Raw genomic sequence first — 18,927 nt, 5'->3', positions numbered from 1 at the left:
TGTAGACCACATTATGGCGATGACACCTCTTTGTTTTGTGCACAATGGTTACGACCTCTATCTATACTACCATATAGTGTACCAGTTTTGAATTGGATCTGGAGCATCAATCATAACCGTTGGTGTGCTAAATCGAACAGCTGCCAGCTGACAGCTGTGGGATTCGTGATGAACAGTAGAACGTAACAACCTCCACGGTGTTTTCGAACCATCGCCTCCCACTTCCCAGAAAAGAGGCCTAATATGTGATACATCTGGAGCCATGTTGCAAATTGAGTGGAGGACGTGCTAAGCCCAAGGCAAAATTTGCAAAATCTTATCTGTGTCATGAGGTTGGGCTTCCATACTTGCTACCTCAGCAATACTTGCTAAATTGCCTAAAAAACAATACTTGCTAAAAAAGCAATACTTACATTCGGCAAGCTTCTAAAAAAAAAAATCACTCCATGATTGTAAGACGTGCATTGCACGTGTAAGCATGGTGTTATGGACAGGGGAAAAACAAAATTGATACGGTACTAGGAGTATATAAAAGCTACTATTCATATTTTTTGGACTTGTGGTTTTTTATTGCCTTGGATACCAGGACAGTCATTCCCCCGTAAACTTACACGGGTATTATGCTAGGTCATGTTTGTTAAATAAGTTTCAGAAAGTTTTGAATCTTTATTTATTTTTTAATTGATTTTTCAACTCGGATGCATTGGCCGGCATGTTCCAAAGACCACAGTGTGCTACCGCTTCGAGACACCTTCCGTTCCCTTGCAGACAGACACCTGTCATTGACCGTCTCGAACACATCGGAGATCAACGTTGAAAACTCTGCACTGTCACTATGCACGCATCTTGACACCTTGTCTTGTTTGCACATTCAACTGCACAGACATGCTCGAGCTCGACCGTGGTCACGTTTCTCCGTGGAACACACAGCCCGCCTGACGAAAGAAAAGAAAAGAAAAAATAAACAGCCCGCCCGACGCCGTGGCGCAGTCAAGTCACCACCGCCGCCACCACACTCGCCACGCCAGTCGCCACCTTCCTCGCAGTCGCAGTGAGCCGGTGATGGACTCCAACTGTGCGCAGTCCAAGTCTTCGCCCCCGTCCATCTTCCTCCACCTCGCGGGTGTGCATTTCTCCGTGTGTTCCTTCTTGGCTAAGGATACTCCTACTCTGAGCACCGCCCCCCCAGCTACCAATTTGTCCATTTCCCATGGCTTCACCCACAAGCTCCAACTGATTTCCCCTAGCACCAATTGCAGCTTGTCCGGTTCCTCCCTTCCGCCTCCGTGCATCTGCTTCAGTAATTAGCCCCCCATTCTGCTCCGTCGCCGCACAGATCCTCCAATTCGTGCCCAAATCAGGTTCTTGGCCGACCAAATCCAGGCCTCGCTCGGCGTAGAGTGAGGCATTCGGCTCGCGGCGGGCGGCGATGGAGTTCGTGGCGTCCATCGTCGACACGGCGTTCCGGCCGCTCAAGGACTACTTCGCGCGGACGTTCGGGTACGTCATGTCCTGCGCCGACTACATCGACGCGCTGGGCCACGAGGTGGACGAGCTCAAGAGCAAGCGCGACGACGTCAAGCGCATGGTGGACGCCGCCGAGCGCCAGGGGATGGAGGCCACCAGCCAGGTCAAGTGGTGGCTCGAGTGCGTCGCCAGGCTCGAGGACGCCGCCGCCCGGATCCACGCCGAGTACCAGGCGCGCCTGCAGCTCCCGCCCGACCAGGCGCCCGGCCTCAGGGCCACCTACCGCCTCAGCCAGAGGGCCGACGAGACGCTCGCCGAGGCCGCCGGCCTCAAGGACAAGGGCGACTTCCACAAGGTCGCCGACGAGCTCGTGCAGGTCCGCTTCGAGGAGATGCCCAGCGCGCCCGTCGTCGGCATGGACGAGATGCTCCAGGAGCTCCACGCCTGTGTCCGGGGCGGCGACGTCGGCGTCGTCGGCGTCTACGGCATGGGCGGGATCGGCAAGACCGCGCTGCTCCACAAGTTCAACAACGACTTCCTCATCGGCTCGCAGGACATCAATGTCGTCATCTACATCCAAGTTGGCAGGGAGTTCAGCCTCGACGACATCCAGAAGGTCATCGGCGACCGGCTCGGGTTGAGCTGGGAGAACAGGACGCCCAAGGAGCGCGCTGGGGTGCTATACAGGGTGCTCACCAAGATGAACTTTGTGTTGCTGCTGGACGACCTCTGGGAGCCACTCAACTTCCGGATGCTCGGCATTCCGGTTCCCAAGCACAACTCCAAGAGCAAGATCATCGTGGCGACGAGGATGGAGGACGTGTGCAACCGAATGGATGTCCGTCGCAAGCTCAAGATGGAGCGCCTGCCACCGATGGCCGCCTGGGAGCTCTTCTGTGACAAGGTCGGCGAGCACCTCGTGCGTGCCGCCCCAGAGATCTGGCGCCCGGCAAGGGGAGTGGCCATGAAATGTGGTGGGCTGCCCCTCGCGCTCATCACCGTCGGCCGGGCCATGGCAAGCAAACACACTGTAAAAGAATGGAAGCACGCCATCACTGTTCTAAATATTGCCCCATGGCAGCTTCTTGGCATGGAGTTGGACCTTCTTATGCCTCTCAAGAGCAGCTATGACAACTTGCCCAGTGACAAGCTAAGGCTCTGCCTGCTGTATTGCTCGCTGTTTCCAGAGGACTTCATCATTTCCAAGGATTGGGTCATAGGCTACTGCATCGGTGAAGGTTTCATAGATGATCTATACACTGAGATGGATGAGATATACAACAAAGGGCATGACCTTCTGGGTGATCTCGAGATTGCATCTTTGCTGGAAAAAGGTAAAGACGACGAACACATCAGTATGCATCCCATGGTCCGCGCGATGGCTCTCTGGATAGCATCAGAATTCGGCACAAAAGAGACCAAATGGCTTGTCCGTGCCTGGGTTGGGCTCAAGGAAGCACCAGGTGCAGAGAAATGGAACGAGGCCGAGCGGATTTGTTTCATGCGGAATAACATCGTGGAGCTGTATGAGACGCCTAATTGCCCTCTGTTGAAGACCTTGATGCTACAAAACAACGCTGGGTTGAAAAAGTTGTGCGACGGCTTCTTCCAGTTCATGCCATCTCTCAGGGTATTAGATCTCTCGCACACCTCTATCACTGAATTACCCTCAGGGATCAGTGCATTGGTTCAGTTGCAGTACCTTGATTTGTATCACACATACATCAAATCACTGCCAAGGGAGCTAGGATCACTGGTCAGTCTGCGGTTCCTGCTGCTCTCACATATGCCGCTTGTAATGATCCCAGGTGGTGTCATAGATAGCCTCAAAATGCTGCAAGTTCTGTACATGGACTTCAGTTACGGAGACTGGAAAGTTGGTGAGAGTGGAAATGGTGTTGATTTTCAGGAGCTTGAGAGCCTACGCAGGCTCAAGGCAATCGACATCACAGTACAGTCGGTCGAGGCCCTAGAGAGACTGGCGCGGTCATATCGCCTCGCCGGTACAACAAGAAATCTGATGATAAAAGCATGCGGTGGCCTGACAAAGATAGAGCTCCCTTCAAGCCACCTCTGGAAGACCATGACAAACCTGAAGAGAGTGTGGATCGCAAACTGCAGCAATCTAGCGGAGGTGATCATTGACGGCAGTGAAGAAACTGATTGCCCCATTTTAGATCCCTGTGATTTTATGAGGATGGGTGAAGTTATCGAGTGTGAACAGCCCGCCCTTGATAGCCTGCAGGGTATCATCCTGCAGAGCCTTCTGAAGGTAAAGATCGTCTACAGGGGTGGGTGCGTCGAGAATCTGTCATCATTGTTCATCTGGTACTGCCTAGGACTGGAGGAGCTCATCACACTCAGCGATGGAGATCAAGAAGCAGCGGCGAACGAAGACGAACAAGCTGCAGGGACTACTAGCAAAGTGATCACGCCCTTCCCTAAACTTAAGGAACTGTATCTCCAAGGCCTACCAAATTTGAGGGCGCTGAGCAGTAGCGCATGCATGCTGCGGTTCCCGTCACTGAAGAGACTCAAGATCGTCGATTGTCCAAGCCTCAAGAGGCTTAAACTTGTTGACGCGGAACTAAAGGTGATACAATGCGCGAGGGACTGGTTCGATGGGTTGGAGTGGGATGATGATGAGGTCAAAGCATCTTACGAGCCACTGTTGGATGAAAGATATGAGTGAATTCAGTTTTTGTGCATTATGTTGGCCCAAAATTTCAGAGATACATTTCCCCTCGCTTATGCCGGGCTTTTGCGTCTGGCATTCGACGGGCCTTTCTTGGCATTTCGAAGAAAATAAAAACAGGTTTACTCCACCCCTTTTTATACTTTTCAAAAAAGATGCTTGGTGTTGATCAATCACTGAATTCAGGGATTGATATGCCCTTCAGATGTGTCATCATTCTTCTGAGAGATTATACTTTTGTTTTTGTGTGGACTGGACTATGCACATCTGATGAATGGATCGTAGCAGTGATCGGCAGGTGTTGGTATGAATATATTGCCGGTACCAACCAGTGCTGATCCAAATCTCTATGCAGTACGGCTGATGGCTGATGCAGCTAACATATCCCTGCGTGCTCTGCTGCAAATTGCAATCGACAATCCCTAAAAAAAACTAACTGTGATTGATGTATCCTTATCACAGATTTTAGACTTGGCTAAAGATGAAAAGAAAACCTAGTAGTTGCAATCTGTGATGACGGGCGCCGATGTACGTACCTCGAGCTGCTGCAATCTCATCTAGAATTCCTGATTCTAGCGTTGCTGTAAACAGCGAATCTGGACTTCACGCATTGGGAATAAATAGGGATTTGGGAGGTGGCGACCGGGGCAGTCGGCGGCCTTCAGGAACGGGGAGGACTGGGGTTACCGCCTACCTCCAACTGGACGCAGCTCCCCTGGGCCCACACGTCAGTGACCAAAGTCAGGTCTGACGCGGGGATCCAACTAGGCACTGGGCCGCTCCAAGGTTGTGCGCATAGTTAAAAAAAAAAAGAGGGATTGGAATTATACTATGGGCTTTTGAAATAAACCTTGTCTCAGATCTAATTGATCGACCCCTCAAAAAAAAATCTAATTGATCGAATTGATTAGCCTCAGTCACCTAAAAAAAAGTTGATTAGCCTAAAAAAAATTGAAGAAACTAATTCTGTATGGAGAAACAAAAAATCTCTCATTTCCGACCCTGTGTTGCACTGAAAAAAGGACAAAGGAGAAGACGCTCTTCGACGAATTGATGTAAATTAAGCAAACCAGAACCACATGGCGTATGTGGTAAACAATCTCAAAACAAATAATGTCAAGAAAAAAAGATAGCAATGGAGATGTTTTCTTCGCCGGTATGCTTTTTTACATGATGTCTTGGGATCTCAACCACCTCATCAAGACCTCTCTTTCGATACAATGAGTAAGTAAAAATAAAATGGGAATCCTTAACGGGATGGTTTCAATGCAGATGAAGTTATTAACAAGAAAGGAAGGGAGAGGAGCGGTGAACTGATTGTCCAATTGGTCGAAAATGGTAATAATGATAATCTGATAATGAGCATCAGAAGTTGGTGCCACCAAATGCACTAGAAGAGTGTGTGTGCGATCTTGTCTCTGGCCTTGCTAGCACTCTCAGAATGCACAAGGTTCTCCGGCACGGTCTCAAAGTCGATGACATCACACCGCAACTCTGGGCTCATCACCTCCCCTTTGACCTCACATATGTTGTGCAACACACAACACGCACCGATCACGATAGAGACGTTTGAGATATTCACACCTATGCGCTTTTGCAAGAATGCCCATCGCCCCCTGAGCCTTGCAAAGGCATCCACGGCCACACGATGAACCTTCATGACCTTCTTGTTGAAAGAATGTTGTTCCCTTGTTAAGTTTTGGTGTGGGTATGGGACGAGAAGCCACTCCATTAGTGGGTAGCTAGAGCCACCGACTACCCAGGAACTAGGCATCACCTGAGGTCTTCCACGCTGTTGTAGACCCGAAATACAGACGATCTCATCGTCACGCAGGGCCCCAGGGCAACCAATGCATACATCGGTGAAAGTGCCGAATGGGTTGACAACTCCTTGGATGGTGGTTGAGAGGTAGGTGCTATTCCTGTTGTAATTGTAAGGACCCCAATCGAGGTAATCACTGGCCCACAATATCGGTTGGATGATCTGGACATGGGTGGTATAGATGGCACCAACAACGTCTGGGATACCGGAGATGGCCTTAAAGTTGTCCTTCAAGGCGATTGTCTGGTCAGGCCACTGGATAAAGCGGGGCATAAGTATGTGCCAGATAGCGGCACAAACTTCGTGAAAGATCTTTAGGCAGGTAGAGAGTGCAATGCCAAAGCGTTGAGAGACAACATGGAGGGGCTCACCACTTGCGAGGCGCCAGACACAAATAGCAACACGTTGGCGCACGGGGATGGCAGGATGGAGTGGGGTGTCCTTTTTGGCAATAGAGGAAGCCAATGCATCGCAGATCATGTCAAAGGTGCCCCAACCCATCCGGAAGTGGCTGCGGAATTTTGCCTCAGGGTAGTCAGGGCTAATGCACTGCTTCCACCATGTGCCTGATTGGTCCTTTTCCCATAGTTGCCCCTGTTGGTGAGGTGAGGTATCACCCCCTAACTCCAACGATGTGGTGGGGCTCTTGGATGGATTACCAGTCTCCTTCCCATCCACTTGAGTTAGTTGAATCTCCACCTCGGCATCATCTTCATCTCCATTCTTTTGGTTTCCACTCTTGAACTCGAGGAGATGCAAATCATGTCTTGTAGAATTGAAGGACGGGAGTTCATTGGTGATGCACCTCTTCTTGCTTGTATCATCGCGATCACCACTACCATCGCCAATCTTGGGTTCATCACTAGATCTATGTTCCCGTTGGTGCGATGGCATTTGTGAATGTGTCTTGGAGAGGGAGGAGAAGGAGATATTTTGTGATTGTAGGGGAACAATGGCATCTTATATATCATTTACTACCCAAGAGTAGGTAGGTGTGAGTGCTATAGTGGAAAAGATTAAGTAACATAAAGTATCAAAAGCTAATCGATTTTAGGTGGTGCCACTTTCCTTCTTGTTTTGGACGGGACAACACGACAAAGGAAGGGAATGAACAGATGTAACCAATACTGGAACACGAAGGAAATAACTATATATGAACGAACCATGAGACTTTTGTCATCATCATGGTAGGGGAAATGATTGCCAAAATTGGAGGACTACATGCACTTGCATCAGTCTACGAGTTTTAATTTATTTTATCTTTTGGCAATAATTTACAGCGTTTCTTGTATTGACATGCTAATTCGTATTGTGCCAGGTATTTGCCAACTAGACTCCTACTTCATGTTCGATCTGAAGGGCTATTTAGTGAGTGCTTGCAGGAGTGCTTCTTGTGGAGTCCTCAATGTATGCTCGCTAGGATCCTAAAACACATAGAAAATTGTATAAGTGATTCACTGGTGCAGAAAAGCCTAGCTAGGATCCTAAAACACATAGAAAATTGTCTAAGTGAGTCACTAGTGCAGAAAAACCTAGCTAGGATCCTAAAACACATAGAAGGAGTTGGAGAGCCGTTGCATGCCACTTCATGGCGGTGTAATTTCCGTTTTCTCTTGTCTTGTAAATAACTTTCTGCCTTCTACAAAGCTATGTTACGAGATTGCGTACTCTTGAAAAGAAATCTTCAAGGAGGATTCCCCAGAGTGGACACCTCATGACGGCATTGATGAGTCCCTTTTGTGGTGACGTCCTTTTCCATGTGGGCGGGCCTTGTCGCCGGCTACTAGCGGGTGTAAGGAGGTTAGTTTCCCGCAAAAAAAGTTCTACTTTCTTCGAGGGTCTTCACTTGTAAAACTGCAGTTGTTCTCGGAAATCCAATTTGGTTTCCGGGAGTACGTGCTCCTGGGCACGGAAAATAATTTTTGAAATGTCAAAAAAATCCTGACATTTTTTTTATGTATTTATAGTCACATCCAAATGCTACCTGCGAAGTTTTAGGTAAAAGGGTTAAAGATTTTAGTATGTGCAAAAAAGGACAAATTTTGAAGACCAAATGTTACCCTAAATTTGTTTTTTTTTCACCGACGAAACATTACTGCTCCGTTTCGCATGAGTCAAGCATGCTTTTTTGAAAGTGAAACCGTAGAACAATCGTTCTACGACAAATATATTAATAAAAAGGTACATATACAGGTGAAAGAAAGCAAAAAAAAATCTATTTACATGGCAAAAGCCTATCCAATGCCTGCTCTAGGAAATCCCATGGTGTTCATGAGGCTTTATAGATGCTAGTCAAACCAGTTACGAAGCTGGTCTTGAAACTTGTTCTTGATTCTGTGCTGAAGGAATATCAGATCAACCTTGAGTAGACTTCTCCAAGAAGCTATACATGGAGTTTGAGCTCTGAAGATTTTACCATTTCGTTGCATCCATATGTGCCAGCATCCCATGATGGTTATCTCAAGAGCAATTGGGCCATGCAGAGTTTCAATTATCAAATTTATATCATCATGAACTGAAATCCTTCTATGTTTAGGTCCCAGGATGGAAACCCAGCAATTAAGAGCAAAAGGGCAGTCCCAAAACAGGTGAAGGGTCGTTTCCTCAGTGTTGTCTTGGCACAACTCACATTTGTATGATGGTAGATAGAAAGATTTTATGTGCAGAACATTTCTTGTACTGACTTTGTCATGAAGGAGCCAAAAAAAATCTTGCGACACTAACACGAATATCCACACAAAAAATCAGAATTTTTTGAAAACATTTTAACACTTTTTTTTGCGGTGTTCATCCGGGAGCAAATGATCCCGGGAGATTGTTCTCAAGAAAATCAACGGCTACAAAATTGTCAAGCATGAAATGCAACATCCAATCAGATCAACTTAACCATCTGAGGTTTTATGCTTGTGCTTACTAAGGCCACAAGATAATAAGTATGACACTGATAAATCACTTTTATTTAGATGCCGTGGTGATCGAACGGCCAATCGACAGAACTGCCATTAAAGATTTGATGAGCGAGTAAACAAACATCAAACGAAGGGCCGGTAACCACGGATCAGAGCCCATCATCGTACGCCACACCTGTGCCCTTGAGCCAGTAGCCGCCCTGGATGAACTGCCCCACGGTGAACTGCTCGGCCACGCTCCCGTCCGTGATGACGCGGTACCCCGGCCACTTGACGCGCCCGGCCGTGCCGGCCCCGGGCCCCTCGTTCGCGTACTCCCCGTAGAAGAGCGTGTTGAGCGCGAAGTCCCCGTTCCACTCCAGCCACCCCCTCGGGTGGACGTGCGCGCCCAGGTACGACTGCATGTACACCGTGCGCGAGTAGGCCTTCCACGGCCGGCCCAGGAACGTCGGGAACGCCTCGGCCACGGGCGCCAGGTCGTCCGCCGGCACGACGCGGCACCGCTGCAGGGACGTGCCGGTGTTCTGGTTCGGGTCCGTCCTGCCCTGCGCGGTGACCGCATTCTTCTGCCCGCGCGCGGGCCGGCGCGCGGTGATCACGCAGTTCTGGAGCACGGCCGCCGCGTTGCCGAAGACGAAGTCGACGGTGCCGGAGACGAAGCAGTCGCGGTAGAACTGCCGCAGCTGGTGCGCGTAGAGGGTGTCCTGGTAGCCGTCGACGCGGCAGCGGTTGATGACGGCGCGGTCGGCGCTCACGCGCAGGGCCACCGCCTGGTGCTTCTCGGGCCCCGCCGTGTTCTCGATCCTGAGGTCCTGTAGGATGACTCCGTCGGCTGCCACGGCTGCAACATTCCAGTTCGACACACACAACCGTTAATCCTTGACGACTGTCCGCTTAATTCAGGACGCCATTAGCGGCCATGCATACTGTTGTAAAATGTGAGGCATCAGGCATCCATGGGTGTGCAAGGCGATCACATGCTTGCTTTCAACCAAAGAGTGGAGAATCCGTAACGACCTTCCAGTACGTATATACTTGTGTAGTACACATACGTACGTACACGTGCAAAATTAATTGTGCGCGTACGTTATGCGATGCATCACCGGCGTGCTTAGGAGAGCTAGCTAGGTGGTGGCGGGAATAAAAGCTAGCGCTTTTGATAACTAGTTGTAGAAAATGCTCGATATGTGCTATATTTTCTGTTTCTTCCATCATTGTGTCCGTGATCTAGACCCCATTGTCGATTCTTTTCGGGTAATAACCGGTACTAATCGCAACTGTATGGCGCACCTAGCACCGGTAGCTTCATTCTTTATTGTTACTCTATCTCGTAAGAACAGGTACCAAACTTGTCCAACTAAATTTAGGTGACTGGTTTATGGCCAGCAGCAATCAGTGTATTCACTGACCACTCTTCACTGACATAAGCGTACGCACACCGCACATCTTGTATGCATGTTCTTCGGCAAACAGATTGATTTTGTGATGCCAAAGATCGTCTCTATTGCACTAGCTAGAATGTGGCAATGCAAAAGCCGAAAGGCAGCAGGGTTTAAGGCTTTGATGCGGTCCTTCATCATGATAGAAAGAAAGAAAGAAAGAAGAAACTAGTAAAGTTTATCGAACATACTAAAGGTGCAATCGCGGTCATAGTCTCATAGATGGGAAATTAGTGCGAATCTCGGAAAGACGCAAAGTTAAGAGAGAACAAGAAAAAGAGAGAAGAAGAAGCATCCTTACCTAGAGTGGCCGAGTTGAAAGTGGTGGCGCCGTCGACCACGTTGCGGCTGCCGGTGATCACCGTCGCGTCCATGCCGTCCCCGACGATCATCAGCTCGCGCTTCTTCTTCCACACCGCCAGGTTCTCCTTGTACACCCCCTTCTTCACGTAGATCACGTACCGGCGCTTGCCGCGGTCCGGGGCCGCGTCCACCGCCGCCTGCACCGTATTGTACTTGCCACTCCCGTCCTTGGCCACCACCACGTCCGCCTGAACGGCGCGGGATCCTTCTAGGAGCGCACGGTCTGCACTCGGCACCCACGATGGAAGCTCGTCTACTGCCTCGGCGAGCATGTCGTCGGCAGCCGTGTCAGAATCCACGGCGTTGAGTACGGCGAGCGACGCGCTCGCGAGGGACATGAGTGGCTCCAGCTGCGCCCCCACGGCGTCGCGCGGTGGCCCGTCGTCGAGGCCGTCTAGGCACGTCACGTAGTCGGTGAGCACCGCGCTGAGCCACGTGCGCGCGTCTTCGGGCGCCACCGAGGCGTGGTCCGCCGCGCCGGCGAGACGGTCGCGCGCGAGCTCCATTAGCTGGACACAGTCGGCGAGCGCCGCGCGCTGCCTGGGGTCGCTGGCGCGCCAGTGCATGGCGGCCACCGCAACGGCGGCCGCGTCATGCTGGTGGAGGGACCTGTCGATTATTGCGGGAAGCACTTGCGCCGGTCGGCTCGGGTGGGCGTCCGGAGACGTCAGGACGGCGTCGGCGACGATGGCGTGGCACGAGGCCGGGTCCGGGGAGTTCGTGCAGAGGTCCACCGTGACCGTGGCAGGGCTGAGGACGAGGAAGGCGGCGAAGCAAAAGCAAAGCAGAGTAGCCAGAAAGATCGGTGTGACCAAGAGAACTTTGCTCAGGGAACAGTTTCTTTGTGGTGGAAAAGAGAGAAGGGGCTCGTTGATCGGATCCATGGCGATTGTTGTGTAACCGATTAGAACTTGGAAATGCACTTGTCGAGTCTGTGTTAGTGGGTTATATAGGCGAGTGCATGATCTGGCCAGCCTAGGAGCTCTACTGCTTCCATGAATTTGCTGTGCATAAAGTTGTGGTTGTGGGATGTACCTGGTGCACAACTTGTCAAATCAGGGAAGTATGCACCGGTGCGCCAGACGCCGTATCACATTTTAAAACGTTTCAAAAAATCTGAAAAAGGTCTAGTACATACAACACCAATGTATGTTGTCATAAAATTTCATATCAAAATTCGAAACATTGCACGAGATACAATTTTTTTTACTTCAATGTGATAACGGGCCAAATCTAAAGCTCAACTTTTGTTATGTACTATTCAATGTCGAATTTGTTATTTTTGTATCTTGAGATTGCTTCAAAAAAAAAATTGTACCTCTAGCAATGTTTTGGATCTTTCTTTCAAAAAAGTTGAACATATTAAAATGCGCTACGGGCATCCGGTGCACCGGATACATTCCCCGTTGGATCATGCAAGGAGCTCTCTACGCTCAGCGCATGGTTTACTGTGTTCAATATCCGGATATTGAACACTAATTGCTTGGACTTTTATTAGCTTAGCTTGACCACATAGATGATGACTAGGAGTAGATAGAACCGTGAGTAAAATTAGTTAGTACTCTTTCAATCTCAAATTGTTTGAATTTTGAAGTTTGTCCTCAATCAAACTTCTTTACATTCGACCAAGTCTATGAAAAAATGCCAACATCTACAAGACCAATTAGTTTCAATATATTTGATGTTGTAAATACTAGCATTTTGTTTGTATAATTTAGTCAACCTTTAAAATTTTGACTTTGGACAAAGCTAGAACACCATAAAATTAGGAAAGGAGAGAGTACCCGACATGTGGTAACATATGATGCCATAGAAGGAGAGGGGTTTAGCGATGAACTGCCATTCTGATCTCGGGTGCATATGCACCTGATATGAACAGTAGAATTTTAAATTTTTTTGAATAAATTCATTCAATAAATTCGTTTTTTTTTGCAACAAACATTGGTTAGTTCTCTACCTACTTGCACATTTTCGTGATGGAATGACATTCATCGCGGTTAGAGAAAAAACAGTGCTCCAAAATGATTTCTAAAGCAGCGTTTCTGGAACATTGTTTTTTTCCCAAAGCATCGCAGATGTTTTTAAATTATGAAGCTTTGCATGTTGGTGAAACACTTAACAATGTTTGTCAAATTAAAATTCCAAATAATAATAATTATTCTTTTACTATTCATCTGGAAGCATGTGCACCTGGGAGCAGAAACTCCACGTCCGATTCAGAGTCTACTTTTTTAATTCTTTTATAAACAATTAATACAAACATAGACAAAGTCTACCATATGTACACTTCGCACAGATCTACTGACAATTCAAGCCAGATAGTTGAAATTAGCACATGATCCTCAAGGCACGAAAATGCGCGCATAAGATGAGAGGGGTGGTGGACGAGGAGTATGTGTATATACCCTCTTGTAAATTTCCTATGGGTGTGGAAGACCAAAACTTCTACATTGGTCTAACTCAACAATCCTATTCGGCGCTTAGCAACCCAATGCACACTTCGCCAACGTACTGCATGCTCAATACTTCCATCTTTCCCACTGATTTTGGAAATGTTCTAGAGTTCTAGCCCCTCACCCCCCCAATATTTTTTTTGTGTTTTCCTTTCATTTCTTCCAAAATACAAAAATGCTTTTCTGTTAATCCATTCCAATTTCATCATAAATAGAAACCCTTTTAGAATAAAAAGTTCATTGTATTGAAAAGCAATTCTTACTTTTGTTTTTCACCTTTTTATTTTTTTATTTTCATTCCATTTTAAATTTAAATTCATAAAAAATATATCTTAATCCAGGAATATTTTTCCAAATTCCTGTTTTTATTTGAGAACATTTTATAAATTCACGAGTATTTTTTAATTCATGAACATTGTTTTAATTCCACGGGAAGAACCTATTCAAAACCTTTTTGAATTTGCAATATTTTTCAATATCATAAACATTTTAAAAATTCTCGAATACTTATCGAATATACAAATATTTTTTAAAATTTAAGAACATTTTTCAGATTCATGAACTTTTTTTTTCAAATTTATGAACATTTTTGCAAGTCCACAAGAATTTTTTAGAAACAGCATACATTTCTTTTTACTTTGTGAGCATTTTCAAAAATTGCAAACACTTTTTGAGTTTGCGAACCTTTTTATTTGAAAACATTTTTCAAATTCGTGAATAGTTTTTGAATTGTGAACATTCTCTGAATTCACAAACATTTTTGAACTTGTGGACATTTTTTAAAATTATAAACATTTTTGAGTTCATGTACATTTTTTCAAATTTGGAAACATTTTTATAAGTTACAAACATTTTTTGAAATCTCTCATACCGTTAGCGCACACTGGGCCGGCCATTTAGCATTCATGCAGGGAGGGGGTGTGTGATTGCCCACTTACCCAGTGCGTTATGCGTCCTATGGAGGAGCTCTCCTCAACTCACCCTCTTCGTGTCATGCATGAATGAGCCCACTAAGCCTTTCAGATTTATTCTACTCCCTCTGTCGCAAAATATAAGAACGTTTTTAACACTAAACTATGTCAAAAATGTTCTTATATTATGGGACGGAGGGAGTAGAAATTATCAAAATATTTAATGCGCTTGATCAACATACTTGCAACATCATTGGTTGGTTATTGTTTAGTTTTTTCTGATCTTTGTGTTAACATTGGATTGTAGTGGCATTTTCTTTGAGCTGCATTTTATTGGCATCTGGCATCGGCATAACTAGCACATTCTAGTACACAACAACGAATCTATAGTACAAACATTATTTTCGTAAACAATTGCAGGGGCAGAAATCCCACAGCACATGAAAATTTCCCCAAATTTAACAGTCATTTTCTTCTGACAAGAGAGTGGAAAATTGCAAAATTCAGTTCCGCGTGCACCACGGCCACCACCAACTTTATTATTCAGGATGCCGCTACATGAACATAATGTAAAGAAAAGAATGAGAGCGAAAAAGCAAGGGCGTCCATCCACGGGCCAAAAGCATCCAAGCATCCACATTCTTTCGGCAACCCCACGCGACCCTGCTCTGCTAGTCTGCTATCCGTAGTTGAGCCGGAATATGTCATTCTGCACGAAGAAGCTTCCCTGCTCGTTGGGCACCAGTTGAAACATCTGGATAAACAGATCAAGTCACATCAAAAACCCATCTCATAATGCAAAAGGACGTGTGACTGAAATGGGTTTCTTAATTACCTGGCTGAACCTGAGCTGGTGCTCCTCGCCGGCGAGCTGGAGGTTGCCGCTGACGAACACGAGGATGCCGCCGGGGAAGGACGGCGTGGGCTGGCAGTCGATGGTGCAGATGGAGTGTCGGCATTGCTCGAAGGGCAGCTGGGCCAGCTTCAGGCCGATCTCCTCGGCGCCGGCCACGCGGTGGCCCTCGAAGGACAGGACGGAGGTGCCGCCGTAGAGCGTGGCGAGCGCGCCGCGGTTGGCGTCGAACGTCTGGTAGTAGTACTCCACGAAGGCCCTGCCCACCACGTCGCACTCGCTCCCCGCTCCCCCGCCGCCCTCCTTCCCCTGCCCGTCCATGCGCTCCGTGTTATGTAGCTCGGCGCGGCTCGATCTCTCGTGCTCTGGGCTACCGAGCACGAGCGCTCCGCGCGGCTATTTGTAGGCCCGGCGCCGTATGGGGTGAACCATTTTGTGCAGTCGGAATGGAAACTCCTGCTTCGCTTTGCCTTTATCCCGGTCGCGTAGATCGCACGCCCACTCCCAGTGCGTGCGTGGAGGCCATGTCGTCAACTGAATGTCGCACGCCCACTCACATAAGGAATCAGCTTTGTGTGTTTTTCCCTTAGATAGCTTAACTTTTTTTTTTCAGTCGAGTCTATATGTCATGGTTGCAAGAAAAGTAGTGATTCCCAATAGTCTATGAATTTTCCCAGTCACCCGAGAAGACATATGGTTATGGTATATAAACCTCAACCGCTAGCTGGATTTACCCGGCCGGTGCTTGCTTTCGGCGAGTGAAATGTGATCTTATGTCATCCTTGCGTGGCCGCAGACACTTTCGGCGACCGAACCAAATGGGATAGCACATGTGAGTTTTTTTTTTGGGTAGGGAATGCACATGCGCAGTTGTGCACCTACGGGCATGCCTAGCGCGAGCAGCCCAAAATCCCCGTCAATGCGTGAGTGTCAAAAATTGCGAATTCCATAAATTCTTCACGAATTCAAACATACCAATTGACAAATCATCGGTTATCCAGCAAAAAATAAATACTATGCATCGCTCCTTGCGAGCGATACGATAGCAATTGCTCAGGGCTGGTAAGCAACCAGGCGGGATGGTTTCCGCCGGTTTTGGAAGCTCTAGCCGTTTTTTCCTTTCACTATTTCCTTGTTGGTTTTCTGTTCGTTTTTTATTTTCGTTTTTTCGTATTTTTTATTTTCTGTTTTTTTTTTGAAATTCATGGACGTATTTCAAAATTTTAAACTTCTTTCAAATTTGTGATTTTAAATTCACGAATATTTTGTAAATTCACGAACAATTGTGAGCTAGTATATTTTTTGATTTCACGAACAATTTTTTAAATTCACTCATTTTATTTAAATTTCACAAACAACTTTTGAAATTTCTGAATACTTATTGAATTAGTTGTCATTTTTGAATTCATGAACAATTTATGAAATTCGTGAACATTTTTTGAATTCGTGATTTTTTAAAATTCATGAAAATTTATTTAATTCATGCTCTTAAAATATGTTGTTGCTGGACATCACTTGGAGGTCGTCATAAGGGGCCAGAGGAGCGCCTGGGTGGAGGTCCCCAAGCCTCCACGTGGCTGGCCGACGAAGCCAAACCCCTGGCCGCGTCACCTGGACATGTTGGGCACCCTCCACTCTATCACCTCTCTATCCCCATGGCTCCGTATGACCCTAAAAACTCTAGTCACATTTATTGAGGAATTTTTTACGTCACCGCATGTACACATTCTGAGGCGATCCAATTTGGAGACCTTTTCCGTTACTCCCATGAAAAGCGAAAATTGCTGCTGGAGCTATCTTCATCAACCTTGCAGCTGTGTGGTTGTTAAACCCTAGTCATACTATGGTGAAAAGCATATTGAATTGCTACTTTTGTTGGTTGTTAAGCCTATTGTAGTTAATAACCTTTTTTTCATTTTGATATATGTGGGTTTACTAGTGTGATTATTCTGCATGAAGCTATTCCTGATAGTACGCCAATTCTTATAACACGGTGACAATGGGAGAGACTATGGTTTACCATCAAGGTTTGCTTGACCCTTTGGCTCATAGCACATCACTGTGCAATCGCATATGACTTAAAAATATTTTACTTCTTGCAGTTGTCCTTATGTTAGATATTTAGACCCATAATCCGACCCTTTTTTCATATGGGGCAATGAGATGTTCAAAGAAATGTTTCAAACAAAACCCAAAAAGATCTTTAGGATAAAGAGACTATCCACAAAAAACAACAAACTTTGTTTTTGCACAACGAAGAAGGCAACAATCAACTATAAGATAGTACTAATTTGCTTACCTTGTTTTCTTTTCCTATGCACAATATATATTTAATATTTGAAAAACAAAATCTGTATTATTTTCATTTTCTGTGCTTTCTAGTACAATTCACTCATGATTACTTCGCAAATCACATGTATGATCATGAGACAAGGAAGTTTATAATGTTGCGGCGGTCTTCCTCAAGAGGGCGAAGAGCGGACGGTCGATCCTTCACAGGCTTGGGACTTGAGTCGTGCTGACCTTCAACATCCAGCACGGCACAGTATCACTACTAGGGAAATGCTTATACACATGAGCTTAGTAGTAGCGCTTTTTATAAGGAAGCGTTGCTGCTAAATAACGGTAGCGCTTGGCGCAGAAGAGCGCTGCTACTATTGATGTAGCAGTAGCGCTTAGGTTAAAAAACACGTTACTACTATAGTTGCCAACGGTTGCATGGCAGTGTAGGTATACTAGTAGCGCAGGTTTTTAAAAAGTGCTACTGATATTGTACATAGCAGTAGCGCTGTCCTACGGCGAGCGCTACTGCTAAATAGCAGTAGCGCTTATTTCCAAAAAGCGCTACGACTATGCTTACCTTATCCACACACACGGCGCCCCGCACGCGTCCCTCTCACTCTCCCCCACACACTCTCGCCGCACGTCGTCGCCTGCCGTCGCCCGCCGTCGCCTGCCGTCGCCTGCTGTCTCCTCCTCTCGCCGCCCTCCTATCTCCCTCTTCCCACGGCCCTCCTCTCTCCTCCTGCTCCGCCGGCGGCGCCCCCCTCTGATCCTCCTTCCTCTCCGGCAGCCCCGTCCTCCTCCCTCCTCCTCCTCCTTCCTCCTCATCCCTCCTCCTCCTCCTCCCTCCTCCTCCTTCTCCTCCCTCCGATCCTCCCCCTCCCTCTCCGGTAGCCCCCTTCCCCTCCTCCTCCCTCCTCCTCCTCCCACTGCTAAATAGGTTTTAGTTTTTGTTAAATGCAGGTTTTTGTTTTTAGTAAATGTAGGTTTTTAGTATATTTTGTTTGTAGAAAATTTGAATAAGTAATTTGAAAAGAATAAGTAAACATAGGTATTTTGAATAGAATAGGAAATTTTTGGAAATTTTGAATAAGTAAATTTGAATAGAATAAAATATGAAATTGAAAAAAATAAGTAAATATAGGTCTTTTGAATAGAATAGGAAATTTTTAGAAAATTCGAATAAGTAAATTTGAAAAGAATAGGAAATTATAAGTAAATTCGAATAGAATAATTCAATGTAGCTTATGGAGTTTCACTAAGTCCTAAGATGACGATAATAATGTTTTTGTTTATATTTTGTTTTTGCAGAGATCAAGGAGCCCCTGCATCATCCCTGCCGTCGTCCCCGTCACTGACCCCCTCCGAACTCGATCGAGGTGAGACCAGCCACCCCATGTTGTTAATTTAATTTAGGTATTTTAGGTGTTTCATCTTAGAATAACATAGTATGAACCCTAGTTATGATCGAATCATGTTCAAAATGTAGGTTTTTAATTAGGTGTAGTTAATAGAATTTAGGTGTTTTAGGTGTCACATTTGTTGTTATTTCTTTAGTTAAAGTAATTATTCCCGCATCGACGTCGACGATGCCTATCCCGCATCCTCTTCGTCGACTCGGTGGAGGAGGCCTGTTTGATCAGAGGGGTCATGTCCGGGACTGGGCTCCGCCGGGCTGGTATTGGGAGGTGCTACCTTCCGGGGGGCGCAGCTTGGTGAGGAGCCAGCCCGT

General features: G+C 46.7%; 3 protein-coding genes across 3 annotated transcripts; 1 reads left to right on the top strand and 2 right to left on the bottom strand.

Annotated features, from left to right (window-relative positions):
• Positions 1 to 980: 980 nt before the first annotated feature.
• LOC109749583 (disease resistance protein RPS2) lies at positions 981 to 4,414 on the top strand. Its single transcript, XM_020308530.4, has one exon. The coding sequence runs from the start codon at positions 1,430 to 1,432 to the stop codon at positions 4,157 to 4,159; it is 2,730 nt and encodes a 909-aa protein (XP_020164119.1). The 5' UTR covers positions 981 to 1,429; the 3' UTR covers positions 4,160 to 4,414.
• Positions 4,415 to 8,829: 4,415 nt separating this feature from the next.
• LOC109749581 (pectinesterase) lies at positions 8,830 to 11,693 on the bottom strand. Its single transcript, XM_020308526.4, has 2 exons — positions 10,634 to 11,693; positions 8,830 to 9,734 (listed from the first exon to the last, which is right to left on the bottom strand). Exons 1-2 carry the CDS (start codon positions 11,577 to 11,579, stop codon positions 9,043 to 9,045), a joined length of 1,638 nt encoding a protein of 545 aa, XP_020164115.1. The 5' UTR covers positions 11,580 to 11,693; the 3' UTR covers positions 8,830 to 9,042.
• A 2,860-nt stretch (positions 11,694 to 14,553) lies between these two features.
• On the bottom strand, positions 14,554 to 15,343 carry LOC109749567 (nuclear transport factor 2B). Its single transcript, XM_020308507.4, has 2 exons — positions 14,895 to 15,343; positions 14,554 to 14,813 (listed from the first exon to the last, which is right to left on the bottom strand). The coding sequence occupies exons 1-2, from the start codon at positions 15,231 to 15,233 to the stop codon at positions 14,739 to 14,741; spliced, it is 414 nt and encodes a 137-aa protein (XP_020164096.1). The 5' UTR covers positions 15,234 to 15,343; the 3' UTR covers positions 14,554 to 14,738.
• Between the last annotated feature and the right edge of the window lie 3,584 nt (positions 15,344 to 18,927).

This window comes from Aegilops tauschii, chromosome 3 (genome assembly GCF_002575655.3).
Source record: "Aegilops tauschii subsp. strangulata cultivar AL8/78 chromosome 3, Aet v6.0, whole genome shotgun sequence".
In the NCBI taxonomy this organism is placed as follows: domain Eukaryota; kingdom Viridiplantae; phylum Streptophyta; class Magnoliopsida; order Poales; family Poaceae; genus Aegilops; species Aegilops tauschii.
Note: the sequence above shows the minus strand (reverse complement) of the source record. Positions and strands in the feature narration are given on the sequence as shown.

Excerpts from the sequence above, each read along its gene's own strand:
- LOC109749583 (XM_020308530.4), top strand. The coding sequence starts at position 1,430 with ATGGAGTTCGTGGCGTCCATCGTCGACACGGCGTTCCGGCCGCTCAAG.
- LOC109749581 (XM_020308526.4), bottom strand. The coding sequence starts at position 11,579 with ATGGATCCGATCAACGAGCCCCTTCTCTCTTTTCCACCACAAAGAAAC. Across the intron at positions 9,735-10,633 it reads TTTCAACTCGGCCACTCTAG|CCGTGGCAGCCGACGGAGTC; the intron begins GTAAGGATGCTT and ends GGAATGTTGCAG.
- LOC109749567 (XM_020308507.4), bottom strand. The coding sequence starts at position 15,233 with ATGGACGGGCAGGGGAAGGAGGGCGGCGGGGGAGCGGGGAGCGAGTGC. Across the intron at positions 14,814-14,894 it reads ACCAGCTCAGGTTCAGCCAG|ATGTTTCAACTGGTGCCCAA; the intron begins GTAATTAAGAAA and ends CTGTTTATCCAG.